The following is a 15,708-nucleotide window of genomic DNA, read 5'->3' on the forward strand; positions in this document are numbered from 1 at the left end:
CAAAAATCTTCACCAACTGTTGGACTTCGAAACGAAGCGAGTTTCGATTTCGAATTTCGGCAACGAGAATAATTCCGTCACTCGCTGCGGATGCATAGAATTTTAATTAGAAAATTAGACCGGTCTGTTTTAATCCTTCACTAAACACAGAATTAGACTGCACAGATTCTCAAACTGTCGGAAATAAATAAATTGTCCAATGAGCAACTTCTACAATATTTTTTCTAAAATGTAGTTTTGCTAAACCTTGCGCTATTGATCCTTGCTTAAAAAATCTTATATCCGCCTGAAATTGTCATATATTGGGTATGTGATATATGTTTCCCAATGTGTTGTTAACCGCTGAATCTAAAGTCGAGATTGGTGGCTAAACTTCAAAAATAAGAAAAAAAAACGACAAATCTCTGTCTAGAAATTTTTATGCATGATAGTCACAATCTTCTCATTTTTGTCGTTTTCTGGTCCTTTTTCTCCTTGAATGACTAGGAATGCTTTTTCACCTATGTTGGAAATCCAGCAATAATTTGCAAACCAGTTTTAACTTTCCGTTGCCCCTAGATAATCTGCATCTTGTCTAAACATATTTGCATTTATCTGAAGATATGTTCCAAATTTCTGATGAAGTTACAAAAAGTTACTCAACTCAGAAATAAAAAGCGTTGCATAAATTGCACAGGTCATTTAAAAAGAAAAAGGTCAGAAAACGACAGAAACTAAGAATTTAATTATCATGTAGAAAAATGACTAGATCGCAGATTTTATTGATTTTTTTTATTTTCCTCCTCCTTTTTGCAATTTAACCCCCAATTTTGATTTTAGATTCGCATTCAGAGGCAAAACTGCATTGAAAAACCTATATCGTACACCAAATATAAACAATATTTTTTATTTTGTGGACATGTTGTAATTATCATTTCTACATTATCACATCCGATACCGATGAAATAATTCTAACCAATAAGTTAATTTAGAATGCGCGTTTATTTTTGTAATTTGTTAAATAACAGACCCTAAATTTATATATTCAATTTCAAAAGAAATTTCCTTAATTACTTAGAAATCTCATGAAACGTTATGTTTTTATTTTAACGCGTCAGAAAGCATTATTATAAATTACAATTTCTATAGACATCTCACAGTAATGTGACAAATCCAATGAGTGCATTAGTATACGATTGAATTTAACATTTTTCTCTATCTTCCTTGATTTCATATATTATCATAATTTATACATAAATTAGACGAACGGTACACGGGTACTTTCTTTTCAATGATCGTTATACTGTGTAAATGTATTTAACACAATTATAATATTTATGTAACTCACGATTTCTAATTTATTGACAATATATATATTGGAATATTAATTCGGTTCTGAATGGATTTTATCTATATTTTTCATTAGTAAACGAAATTTCATGGGACATAAATTTTGTCAGTTTTGACAAGATTAAATATTGAAGACTTAACTATAACATGTTGCTGAAGAAATAACAAAACCCACACGTTTATTATTAATTAACCAAACTAATTAAGGCGCACTAATTATGCTCTGAAATAATTTCGTTTTTTATATGTGGCATAAAGATATATCTCAACAGAGCTTTCACATATTAATCATAACAATTTCAGTTGTCAAACTAATTTCTAGTAATGATATTTTTGCATATCAAACAATTTTTTATATCTAGTGATGATGGGTCACGTGTCTACCGTTAAAGCGGTTTCAAATCGGAGTTTGTAAAATTAATAAATCATTATGTTTATTACATTAAATTTATTTGCAATAAAAATTTAAATTTTTCATTAAATATAAATAATGTTGATTATTATGCTGAATTTTATTCTATTATAAACATACGAATGCACTAAATTTAATTTTAAATATAATACAGAATGTCGTGGTATTCAATTTATTAATATACTATTAAGCTACAACAATCATTTTATTTGTAATTACATTTTCATCCTGATATAATCGTAGAATTTCGTACAAGATAATTTTTTATGTGGAATGCAGAAATGTCGAATTCGTTTTTGGTATTGCACACGATGACCTCGTGAATAAGTACTATAATTTACATATGTATTTATTCAGCAAATTAGGTGAATGCCAAAATTTAGAATATACGTTAAAAATATCAGTATCTCTTAATAAAAAAATTGAGGATATGAATTTATTTTAACTTCTTCTATTTTACCTCAAATGTCTTTGAGTATCAATTAAATGATCTATTAAGTTTTTTTTTGTAGAATACAGCAGTAATTTGTAAACATATTTTCAGACTTTCAATAGCAAACATGTTTCCTGATTACCCAGGGAGTAAATTGTGTGCAAATTACTGCTGAATTATACAAAAATCTCAATAAATGATTTAATTGAAACTCGATATTCATTTAGGGTACAAAAGGGTCAGGGAACGACAGCAATTGCAAAATTTTAATTATTATTATTATTATTTTGAAAGACTTAGAATTTATATTAGCTATATTAGCGTACCTATGACCCGTTGTGAGTTTAATATATTATTTTATAAAATAGTAAAATCTCAAATTCCATTATTGAAAGAATCTAACCTCCTAGGTGCAAAAGCGAATACATTTTTTATTAGTGTCAAAAACCTTTTGAATTTAAAATGTTATATAAAGAGTCGCCTACACTTATCACAAGACGGTGCGAATTTCATCATTCATCTACGCCATGCAATGATGTTAATAGCCGTGTGTTCCATCGTCCAACTTTTTCCGTTCAATTCAGAATCGTTCAATAAACGATTATGGACGCTTCTTTCTTTGTGTACATCGACATTTATCTGCCGATCATCCGAAATGAAACAAAGCTTTCCGTCTTTCGACTTTCGAATTTTCCCGTCTTGGTGGAAAACGTGATCATACTTCATAACTAAAGCCGCGCTCTACGATGCGAGAGAAAAAGCACGTGGAAAACCCGACAGGACGAGAGATCTCCCTTTGCGAAAGAAGTGACATCGGTAGTGTGGGTTCGAAGCCTCGAGGCTGGTAATAGACAGGGGAAGGGGTTGGTGTTTACTCAATGTACAAAAAAGTATTCATAAAAGTTATTATTTGCGAAAGGGCGATATTTGATATGAACGGTATTCAAACATTAATATATTTGGTAATTATAAGAGAACATAGTTAAAAACTACCGTAAGAAAAAGTACATTGCCAAAGGAAGGAATTATTGAAAATAGACACTGTTATTAATTTCACTGTAAGTCAATGTCTAATTGATTATCGAATTAACTGTTTTAAACTATTATTTAATTGTCATTAAGGGATCGTTCAAGTATTACGTAAGCAGATATATTACAATTATTTACCCCCCCCCATCCCCTTTGTCAGCAAAAGTAAGCAGAGCTCTTACCTCTACCCCCATGCTTACGTAAACATTTCGCAATTAATGTAAAAAAATAAAAATACTACGACGTAATCATCATCCAGACTCCCCTGCCCCCCATGTCAACTCAAAATAAGCAAATCAACAACCCCCCTCGCCTCCCTATAGTGCTTACGTAATACTTGAACGGCCCCTAAATAAAGTAGAACCTTGTTTAAGAATAAGACTGCTTAAGAAAGAACATGTTTTAGAAATGAACTGTTGATTTAATAAAGCCATTGTTGAATAAAACCCTTTAGTTAAATCTTTACAAATCATAAATTTATGTTGCAAATATTTTTGAAATTACAATTGATCTAATTGTAAAGACTAATATTATTTTATTACATAGCCCACACAGTAGCTTCAGATAGACTTAAAATTACATAATGTATTAATACAATAATAATGCATCGTTGCACTTTAAAATATCTGAAGGTTGTCTATATTTATCGGACCTATGTTTTTAAACGTTTTCATAAATACCTTTGGAATAGTTATATTAAAAAAATATATCAGCGATTTTTATATTTCATTAACAATTTTACACCCCATTTTTGAAAATTTTAACGTTATTTCCAATTATGACTTTTTCACTATATTTCTGTAAACCGAACATTCCAGTAATGTTCCTGTTGAGTGTTGGATTAGCGAGATTCTGCTGTATATATACAACAACATTCTATATCGGGGAATTATTATATCAGGCAATGAAGTTGCAAATATAGTTATTTCGTCCTTTACAAATAAGTCATCAATATTCGTTTTTTTCTTGTTTGTTCACTTTTTTGCATAATAAATTTTAATTATTTTTGTATATCTGACAGTACAAAAACGTATTTTCCGAATTATAGAAAACTAATATGAGTAATAAGACTGCTGACATTGTAAACTAAAAAAACAGTGCCGTAAGAATAGTTGATGTTGAAATGTAATTTTTGAAGCCCCATTTATATTTTGCACCACAAAGTTACAAGCGTAACAATATGTTCTAAAATCCCGCTGTGTTTACTTTTTAGTTCTGAATTTATTTCATTGAAGACAGTGTTGAGTAAATTTTTCTCCGGCTGCCTGTCCATTCCTCTGTGGCAAGGCAAGTGATGGTCCTTGTTCTTATATTACCCCGCGTTACGATATGAACAATACTATATATCGTATGGCGCCATATCGAATGCCGATACTTCATGCGTTGAATATGAAAATAGTATACGCAAAGAATATTGCCGAGGATATTGATGGTAAAGAGGATCTCAGAATTGTGTAATACTCTTCATACGGTAAACGTACGGTATCCATAAGGGTGGAAAGATTGGCAGATTTTCTGAAAACGAAGTGTTTCTAGTCAATAATGAGAAAATTCTATCGTGCTCTATTGAACCTTACTAAAAAGAATACTATAGCGCAATAATAACGAAATAAATACTAAAACGTTCTTCTCATTCCTTAACACAATTTTTTAATTTTATATATTTATTTATTTATTTATTCAAGTGATCAATAATGATAATTCCAATGAATGCTTGATTAGAGACTAAATACATACATTGCAATATTATATCAAACAAAATTTGTCCAATCAATAGTGAAAACAATTTGTAGTGCAACTCGCAATTATACTAAAAAAGTACTTATTATTAATTAACTATTTTAACAGCCGGTTAAGGGAAGCGAATAAATTTTGCAGAATTTTGCTGACACTAAAGTAAGAATGCTGTTGCATTTAAGTAACTATAACTTGATTTCAAAAAATTATATGGTATACATGTCATGTCATGACAAATAGTTTTAAACTTGGTCTAGAAATGATACCCATCTCGGCCAGTTTGATATTAAGCAGTGTTGATATTAGATTTTTACTTGAGATTATAGAACAAAATATGATATCAAATGATAATACGTATATCTCAAATTGCAGCAAATTTTGCTCTATATTTTTATGTGAAAATCTGATATCAACACGTATTAGGTAAAAAATCTAATAAAAATATAATCAGATAGATAATAGTCAACCACTACTGCATTCAAATTGCTCAAGGTAAAAGAATACTACAGTAATCGCGTTATTTCATAATTCAATTAAATGTTATAATATACACGTCATTTTATAACACAATTCAAATGAATTCATTTTGGCATTCACGTTATTCTCTAACATAATTTAAATGAGTGCTATGGTTTTTGCATGATTTCATAACAATTTAAATTTAAATACTGAGTTCACATAGGATATACTAATACAATTCAAATAAACGATGTAAAATTAATCTCATTGTAAAACTTAATTTAAATGAATGCTATAGATTTCACGTTGTGTTATAAAAACAATTATATTGATTGCTGTAATCGTAATGAATTTTATAACGTATGTCAATTTTAACGTTTATTCTAAAATTTTGTTGTCTATGTAGAAAAATATCACATTTTAATAACAATTAAACAAAATATGCAAACTGCAGAATCATCTACCGATTTGTCGATTACCCACAAACTGCCATCTCCTCCCAAGATAATAAATTGCACTTCGCACTTAAAAAACACGTCCCGCCAAAACTCTGGTTCGATGAAACCGTTAATTATAATTATTAATTAAGTTTTATTACTTCTGCACCATATTGTGTGTATTATTAATTCATAGAACTCGAAGAAGGATTACGCCTCTATAGAATAATATATGTATTTTCGTATTGTTGTCAGTGTAATTAATCACCACACATGGGCGCGAAGCAAAAAGTGGAATTTGTCATCGTGCAGACAATGCCGAGTTAATTACGAGATGTTTGTGTTGCCTTAACCCGATATTCCCAACGATTGTTCGAAAGAGTTAAAGAAACTTCTGGAAGTTGGATAGTTTTAAAACTAAATAATAAAGTTGGATAAAGCAATAAAACTCAGCGTCAACTCTATGAACAAAACATAGAGACATCATCCAATGCTATAAAATTTGACCCATTTTCTAGTACAATACTAATATAATATACTTTTCTCAATTTATATTTGCTATTGAGTTCTAAGAAATAGAATACATTTTCTATACGCCAACCTATGACATTGCGTTGAGTTTAAATTTCACATAACAGTTATCAATTATAATGTCTCAAAATCTCGTAATGATTCCCAGAATCTTTCAAAAACCAAGTAATATAAATTGAGCAATGAAAATTATTTCAAGATACCTCGGCAATGACGTGTTTGCAATTCATAAGAAAACGTGATATGACTTCGGGCGCTTAGATGTTCGTGAATCATATGTAATTTTACATACGTACTCGCTTTCCGAAAATTGAGAGGAATATATAGTAAAAAAATAATAAATAAATTAAGAGAAATATATAGTATAAAGAATATGAAATAAGAAACGTGATGAATCTCATAATTGACAAAGATGCACTTATGACTAAAACGACTAGTTATTTTTCTTAAATAATAAGATCATTGGAAAATCTATGTTGATTATCGATTGAAGTTTGTTTAGTATTAATTGATCATCATTAAATGGTCCGCGAGCACATTTCTTTAAGAGTAATATTTAGGTAATTAGTAAATAATTAGGCATGACTAAAAATGTAAATCTGATTAAGTTAAGTGCAATGTGCACATGTACTGTTATTTTTCTTTCTTCGAGATAATTATTCTATCCATTTTTTCTCATTTGAAATTTGAATGAAAATGCAATATAATATGCGTAATAGATAGAGAAATTTCCGAATCAAATTATTAAAATTTATAAAATGGATAGAGAAGAAAAAAAAATACCCTTGCTTTTCCAAGTACTATATGCATCATGATACATCCGGGCGCGCACTAGACGAATCTCCGCTCCGGCATTTCCGGGCCAACAAGAAAAATTCCCAAAAATAATAACCGTTCACTTAAACGCACGCGTATAATTTATTGAACGGCTTGTTATGTGAAACAGGTTATTAGTTTATTATTCGACATTCGTATACACTTGCCGCGTTTCATTATGAGTTGTCTTTTTGGAGTTACGAAAGTTTCACATATAAAATTATTTTGATTAATCAAAACGACTCATTTTATTGCATTTGAACTGACCATTTTATAAACATACTTCATTACATATTCATGTAGTTAAATTTAACTCCTAAATGCATGAACATGCATTATCAGATAAAATGAACATTATTCTACGTACTATTTTTTACATGAAACTTTCTAGTTATGCATTTAACAAAATATGTTTATCTTAAATCAGAAACACCTTGGCAATTAAATCTTGTTTTATTAACTAATTAACAATTGTTAGAATGTCGCTTTGCATATTTGCCGAAGCAATTGCAACATTAAAAGTAATTAACATTTAAATATTTTTTGCTCTCTATCTTTTATGAGGTTAATCGTTGTCTCACTTTCAACTTTGTGTAGTTATAATTTTACATGTCCAAAAACTTGTACAACAATTTTTTTATTTTGAAGTTTTTGAATAGATTTTGTTATCATTGTTCTAATATTTGTTCATTTTTTTCAGGTCCATTTGAAAGAAAGTACACTGCAAAGCTAGCTTCCAAACCAACTTTTTAACTAAATGAAACCCTAAGTATACGTTGAAGTCAATCTATACTACCAAATGTGAATAAAGTCTTATAGACAAGTATATCTATAAGCTGTGATATAGCAAAATATACGACATTAAAGTTTGTTAATTCATAATTATACTTTATATTTATAATAAATAGTGCTATGCAATCTAGATCTTCTACCTCCAAACACTAATCGAGAAAAGTATCAATAACATGAGAATACACACGCGGACAAAATTTGAATCTTTTAATGACAACAATCAAACAGTTAATACCACAAGGACATAGATCTCATATAAATAGTTTATCAAAAATCCGCGAAAAACGGCCAAGTTGGACGAAAACGCGAAAACGGATCGTATAAAAGTGCGGCCGCTCGGGGCGATGCTGGAGCCGCCGGCAAACGGTTCGGGAACCTCGGGGTCCCCGACCCCCTCGGAACAACAATACTCCTTAAGATGGAACGATTTTCACAGTTCGATTCTGTCATCTTTCCGAAGACTGAGAGACGAAGAAGACTTCGTTGATGTGACGTTGGCTTGCGAAGGGTGCTCGTTTACTGCCCACAAAGTGGTGCTGAGCGCGTGCAGTCCCTACTTCAGGAGGTTGCTGAAGGCCAACCCTTGCGAACATCCGATAGTGATATTGAGGGATGTCCGGGGGGAGGATATGGAAAGCCTGCTCAGGTAAGAGGATAGACTTATGACTATATTAAATTCTGAAATTATAGTTGCCATTTATATGTTATCAGATAACAAAACCACATGAGACAAATAGTTATTTTGTGAATCAATACTTGCTTCTATTTGAGAAATACCTTTTATACAATTCATATGATATATTTCATTTTTAATTTGAAAACTAAATTAAAATTTTAATCGGCATTTTCATGGAAATATTCTGTGTATTTTGTTATATGAAATTTGTGCTTACAAAGTCGTCGTTCTGTATAAGATTAATACTATGCGCATAAATTGCGTTAATTTTTTCGCACTCTATTACTTGCATTACCCTTGAATTTAAATTTATTTTGGACGAGATACTTTGCATTTAAATTCCTTCCTTATCGTACTTGCAAATATCGTTTTGATTATTTTGTTTAAATTATGCTGGTTGCAAATTTGTATTGTTGCATGTATTTAGAATAAACATTGCTTTTATTTGAGAATGATTTCTAAAATATAAACATTGACAAAAATGAATTTATAAATGTAATAAAATGATAAAAATTTTGGAATAAGTAAATATAGTAAAACTGATAAAAAATCAAAAAATGAAATCAAGCACATACCATTGGGAATATATATGTTTAACAGTCGTCTGCACAACGTTTAATTTTGAAATAACAAAAAAAATTAAAAATATAATTTGTCATCTAGTTCCCAACTATAATCAAATACATTCTCAATTATATATGCAATTGCAATTTTAAAGCATTGAATACAACGAGAAATTTTGAAGTTAATAAATTGCATTTTATGGCACTAAACGCTAATAATTATATATCAGCAAATAATGAGTGTTTTAGTCATATTTTTCCCGCGATTTTTGAAGAAGATCTTACCTCCAGGAACACCTACAACGTTTTATTACCATACAAAGAACGATTTACTCTGTCAGTCACGAAGAAACTGGAGCCGAACAATAGTCCTCGTCGCCGGCAGACAATAGAGGACATGCCACACATAGGCGAGAATATATTAATCCGTTCACGATCTGCTACCTTTTTTTTCATCGACATTCGCAATAGTCATTGTTTAATTCTAATTAAATCCGTCTGGTATGTTGTGAATAATTTGTACAACATTATTTGGATACAGCGATAGGAAAAACTGAATTATTTCTAATTTCAGCACATTGATAGAGGGTAGAAAACGCATCTTTGTTGGCTGCCAAAAATCAATAACTTATAAAGAATTAGAACAAAATAAATTTTGCTACATCAGAAGAATAATATATCATTAAATATATTAACGATTTCTATTGAAAGCTATATAGAAGATATTTACCGATTTTACCGATATTTAATCATTGAATAATGATTAGAAATGGTTTCAAGGAACGCTATATCCTTAAATCTTAAATGTGCACAGAATCACTCTATTCCTGTCCTCACATCCTATATGACTTGTTCTTCTTTTGAGAATACCTGAATATCTTTTGAGTAAAAAATTTCCTTAATAATGGATAATAACTTTCTTTAAAATATAGTGGTATGTAGTATATATCATCAAAAGTGGATAGAAATACAATATTGAATATTTGCTTTTTTATCAATTTGAGTTACCATACGTATATAATTTTTAAAGAAGCCTTAGATCTAAAGCCAGCCCATACACACCTTTAACATGATTACATTCCATACCCTTTTAATAAATTAAATGTCCATTACTATTTGTCCTAGAAAATGCGATACCTCGCAGTTCTTTAAACTCATTCTGGTTTATCATCTGTCTGAGCAAATATGCCATTAGCATTCAGTGGCTAAGTTGTTTTGAATTGCATGTCATGTTTATTTTTGTTTATTTAATTCACCTCCATTTGACTTATTAGAAATCAAAATGCGTCCGTTATTGTCATGCCTTCCGTCTGCGTTGACTCGGTTTTTGTTAAATATTCATAGACAACACCTGTAGAGTCGTAGTAGTAGTGGATACGAATCTTATTGGAATCATCCTGGAGAATTGAACCTTGGGTAGTCTCAGTGTATTCATCCATTGTTTTTTTGTTGTTAAATAGTAGATGTGTTGTTTTATATGAACATTTAATTTAGTTTTGAGCTTTCTTTTTAGCTGCTTACTTAACAAGAAACAAAGAGAGTTTTTTACTATTTACTTTATGCGATTCATTTGTTTGCTGCTTCTAACGAATGGTTAAAAGCGAATTTACCTACTTAATCCTTATACGATCTTTCGTATTTATTCAATCTGTGGCTTTACTTATTAGTCTTGTTGCTTGGCGATTGTTATTTCCGTCTATAATGCCAATAATAACAATTTTAGTAGAATGATTCAAACGCAATTACGAATAAACCGAAAACTCCGCATACATATTTCAATGCCACGCATCGCCTATTCCAAAATAATCGCGAGCAGAGTCACCAAGAGAGTTAATATCATTTCAAATCCGATTATAAATATAATATCAAGTAAAACGACAATATTGTTGTGTGAGTATTGTATTTAGTTCACGTACAAAGCTGTTTATAGTTTTAATGACGACATTCTGGTGGATACGGAAATAGATCGGGTTTTAATGCGAATTATATTGAATTCAGAAATAAATAGCTAATGACATCTTAGTTTCATGTGTAATAATTTAGCAGCCCAAGAAATAGAGACGAACAAGATAGAACTTCGAGAAAAATAGATCTATCAGATGTACTGTAGACATAATTAATACAATAAATCCTTTTTTTGATATATTTGGTTTAATAATTCATATATTATTATTTAAATTTATTTTCAAATAATGACTCATAAAATTTTCTTGAACGCTTGTTTGAAAAATTTAATCCCATTCCATTCAATTTATTTACAATTCATATTTTTTATGAGAATGCAATTCATTGTATTATTATTATTTATACACTATTCGTCTTCCAAAGATTTTCCATTAGAATTCTGTACACAATCAATTTTAATTTATAATGTTGCAACCATAAAATTTCATTCATTTAACGATCGACGTGCACGCCATCCGCCAGCGCTTCAATTTTTATTCCAATTAGACATATTAATTTATAAATTAGTTCGGACGAAAACATCGCTGCTTCTGTGATTTTAATTAAAAATTCTAGAATTAATACGCCATTTTAATTTAATTAATTGTACTTGCATCTGCTTTTAATTCATTCATTACAAGAGTAATTAGAATAATCAAGTGAATAATAAAAAAAGAACAAAGGTCGATTCGGTAATGAACAATCGATGATGGCAAAGCGGACCTACAGCAGCTCGTTATTATTAGATTTTTCCTTTAAATATAAGAGAATTCTAGTTAGTTCAATTAATAAATCTTTTCACATCGATGAAGGAAACTTAATGGAAAAAATGTTATTTAATTAATGCTACAATTGAAAAATCAAACCAACAAATTTTAATCAGAATGATTTTTTTTTATGAAACTTGATATTAAAACTTTTGTTATTCATTATATTATGCTAAAATTGATTAGATACTCAGACATATAATAATCAGTAATAGTTTTCATTTGAATTAAAATTCATCAAAATCTTTCATCGATTACATTATTTGCTTCCTAATGCATTAGGCAGGTAATTAAAATATTTTTATTATATAAGTGTACATTTAACATGCTTAGATGATTTGTCTTCATTTTCTGTAATTATTTTTTTAAACATAAAATTCGAATGTCTTGGTAAAATCAATTCGTATAAATGTTAAATAAAATATTAAATAGTACATTTATTATTTCCAGGTTCATGTATCACGGTGAAGTGCACATCGGCCATGAACAACTACCCGATTTCCTCAAAACCGCACAACTTCTACAAGTCCGGGGTCTGGCGGACGTGCCCTCTGCTGGCATGCCCGGCAGTTTAGCCAACATGGTGCCCACCATGGGTGGAACATCTTTGCCCATCACGCGAATAACTGAATTAAAGACGTCACCGGTAAATAAAATTATATATTTATTAATGAAAGAAGTCGGAAATAAGATTATGAACGATATTCTTTTACCAAATAACGTCTATATACTCAGAGGACTATACTCAGAGACAGTGCAAGCACATTCTAGAGAATTTTGCAATCTATATATCTTATTGATCAAAATATACATCGGAAAGAAGTTAGATGATTATAGTAGATATAGTTATTGATTACTTTATTATAAAGTATTGAATTATATATTATTCAAATTTGTTTCTAATAAATTACATACGAACCATTAGTATATTTTCGTAGTATTTCAAACTAATATTTATAAGTGACTAATTTTTTATTTGATTTTAATCAAACATTTTATATTATTATTTATAATTGTATTGATTTTTTTCGGAAAGAAGTAGGTACCGAATATTAATTCTTGCTAAAATATTGCAGACGATCATAAAAAGATATGGACGCGATGATGGCATTCATGCTTGAACGCCATTGAGAAGGCCGATGCAAAAATCTCTCTGAGATTTAATATAGTCTATTTTTTCGTTTATGCAAATGTGATGAGCGATAATCCGGCGAAATGTTACAAACGTGTCGTGCTTCACATTCATTTATTATATTGCTACCGAAAGTTAATCCTATGACGACGTTCTTGCTTGCCAAATGGTGAACTTACATACAGAAAACCATACTACATATTTTCTATTGTGCCATACGTATGTGTTTTAAATTGCATGCGGCAAAAATATAAAAAGTTTTCGATTTTTTTCTCAGCAATCCGCAAGTGCTCCAATGCCATGGGAATTGAAAAAAGAAGAAAGGCCAGAAAGAAATGAATCTAGAGATGACAGGGACCGAATCATCATTATCCGCCAATAAACCACAAAGGCCTCCCCCGCCAACTTCAGCATCATCTACCAGCTCGCAAAGAGTTCACCAAAGCAGGTCTTTAGGAACTCCTCCACCTGGCAAAAGAGCAAGAAGTTCGGATCTGTACCGTGCCCAAATGAGAGCCTGCTGTCTTAGTCCTGATAGAGTAGTCCGAAGGCTGGTGGAAAATGGATTGGATATGCGCGAAAGCTTATTAGGACAGGTGCTGGAAGGCGGACCGACGTTGCATGTAAATAATCAGGTAGCTTAGGATAATAGGTTGTAAGAATCAAAAAACATTTTGTTCAGATTTTTTTTTGAAATCTGAAATTCTAAAGTCTAAAATAGGAACGTCTGACTTGAATCAATTATTCCTCATCCTCAAACGTCTTCTAAAATAGTTTCTCTGTCACCAGAATAAATCGGCACGATCGGAATCTTCTCTTCAACATCAAGGAAGCACAGGTGAGGACAGTAACAGCAGCGATACTGAAGAACCCAATGATATGGCAAGAGATGATCGGGACGAAGAGATTATGAGTCGAGGTTACAATCCAATGGTGCTGCCTTATTAGGAGATGCTGCTCGGGGTGGTTCCGGATCTTTTCCTGGAGCGTTGCTGGGACTACAAGGTGAGTTTGATAGATAATATTTTAAGAATTTGCTTAGTACTGTCATGTATATAAAATTTGTTTGTTGATTGCATTACAAATCATGCAGCATTGTTCACTGTACCATTTTTTATTATCTAAATTTACGGATTTATTGTTAAGGATATTGCAAGAAACAGTCTTAAATAAGTTTCGTATAATTTTACGCTTTAAATTTGCTTTGTTTATTTAAAACTTTATATTTAAAAACTGTTATTACTTTGCAGAAGGAATGTTAACCTTCAATTTTATGGTTTACAAGGATACATGGATTCTGGTGGATAATTTCGGTAAGTTTATCATAATGCAATCATTATAGTAATAACTATTAATTTAAGTGTTATTCATGTAAAATAAAATTAAGAAACTACATTGATCTATGTAAGCAAGTAGAGAGATTAAGTATGAAAACTATATCGAATAAAATGTCTTTATAGACATATTTTCCCAAATGTTTTTGGAGGGTAAGCAGGAAGTTCATGTCTTTTCGTTGCATGTCACACATAGTCCCCGTTTTATGAGCTTAGTGGCGCCTACGATTCTTTACGTACTTATGACATGTAAGATGATATAAGAATCTACATACATGCCCACAAAAATATCTATGCACATCCCCACTGGAATATAATATTTCTGGGGGTATGAGTGAACATTATATGTACTTGTGTAATGCCAGCAACGGCCAACTCCGTTTCACGCTATTCTTTTTTCTGACGGAGAGTGCGCAGCAGAATTGTTTGCAGTATAAGAATACCCATTTCTAGAATAGATGCTTGTAGTGGGGTCAATCCTCAAACCTACCGACTTATTTCGCCCTATTCCACCCCTCGTTTACTCAGTTGACGTAGATAAAGCTCTAAGATAGCGCAGGAGAGGGCGCGGACCCACTATTCACCCGTGGACAATGGACCAGAGGACCCATACCATTCATCGAACAAATCTACCGTACTGACATTAGCTCTTGCTATACATTCCGATATCGAAGAAGTTATAAATAAATTCTTTCCGACTTTGTTCAATTATTTACCGACTATTGTAAATTCATCTTAATTGTATAGGATGCAGTAAAAATAATTAAAAAAATAAGGCACTTACACAACCATATATTTATTTAAAATTTTAATCACGTGTATTGTACAAGTTGTACAATTCAACTTACGATCCATAGTAACGAAATATAATTTTAGATATATAACTTGACACTTGAAGCTTTTAAACATATCATAACGGTTATTCTAAAAATAGACGCTTTTCGCTTTTCTCAGTATTACATAACACTAGACAATATTTTGGAAAGCTTTATCCGATATTATGATGTCTTTCTCAGTATCAAATGATAGGATTTACGATCGTGACTGTGAATATAATGAGAACTCCAATTTCATAAACGACACAATCTCTGAAATCGGGGTAACTTAAAAATTAAGACCTGATTTCTATTGAATACTACTGGAGTTGGTAATATAACTCCATAGTATAGTATTGAAAGTATTATTAAATCACGACTAATATAATTGGTATGATAAAAATTCGTTTTATACACCAAGCAATTAATATTTGTCAAGTACCCATACAATTTCTGGAATTTATTGCCGATCCCACCTTATAGTGCACGTGTATTACAAAAT

General features: G+C 30.8%; 1 protein-coding gene across 1 annotated transcript; it reads left to right on the plus strand.

Annotated features, from left to right (window-relative positions):
* The first annotated feature begins 8,319 nt into the window (after positions 1-8,319).
* LOC113373556 (protein abrupt-like) lies at positions 8,320-13,439 on the plus strand. Its single transcript, XM_026613845.1, has 3 exons — positions 8,320-8,621; positions 12,376-12,571; positions 13,335-13,439. Exons 1-3 carry the CDS (start codon positions 8,320-8,322, stop codon positions 13,437-13,439), a joined length of 603 nt encoding a protein of 200 aa, XP_026469630.1.
* The last annotated feature ends 2,269 nt before the right edge of the window (positions 13,440-15,708 follow it).

This window comes from Ctenocephalides felis, unplaced genomic scaffold (assembly GCF_003426905.1).
Source record: "Ctenocephalides felis isolate EL2017-DRISC unplaced genomic scaffold, ASM342690v1 CF-g0.4_SCAFFOLD_01604, whole genome shotgun sequence".
Lineage (NCBI taxonomy): Eukaryota > Metazoa > Arthropoda > Insecta > Siphonaptera > Pulicidae > Ctenocephalides > Ctenocephalides felis.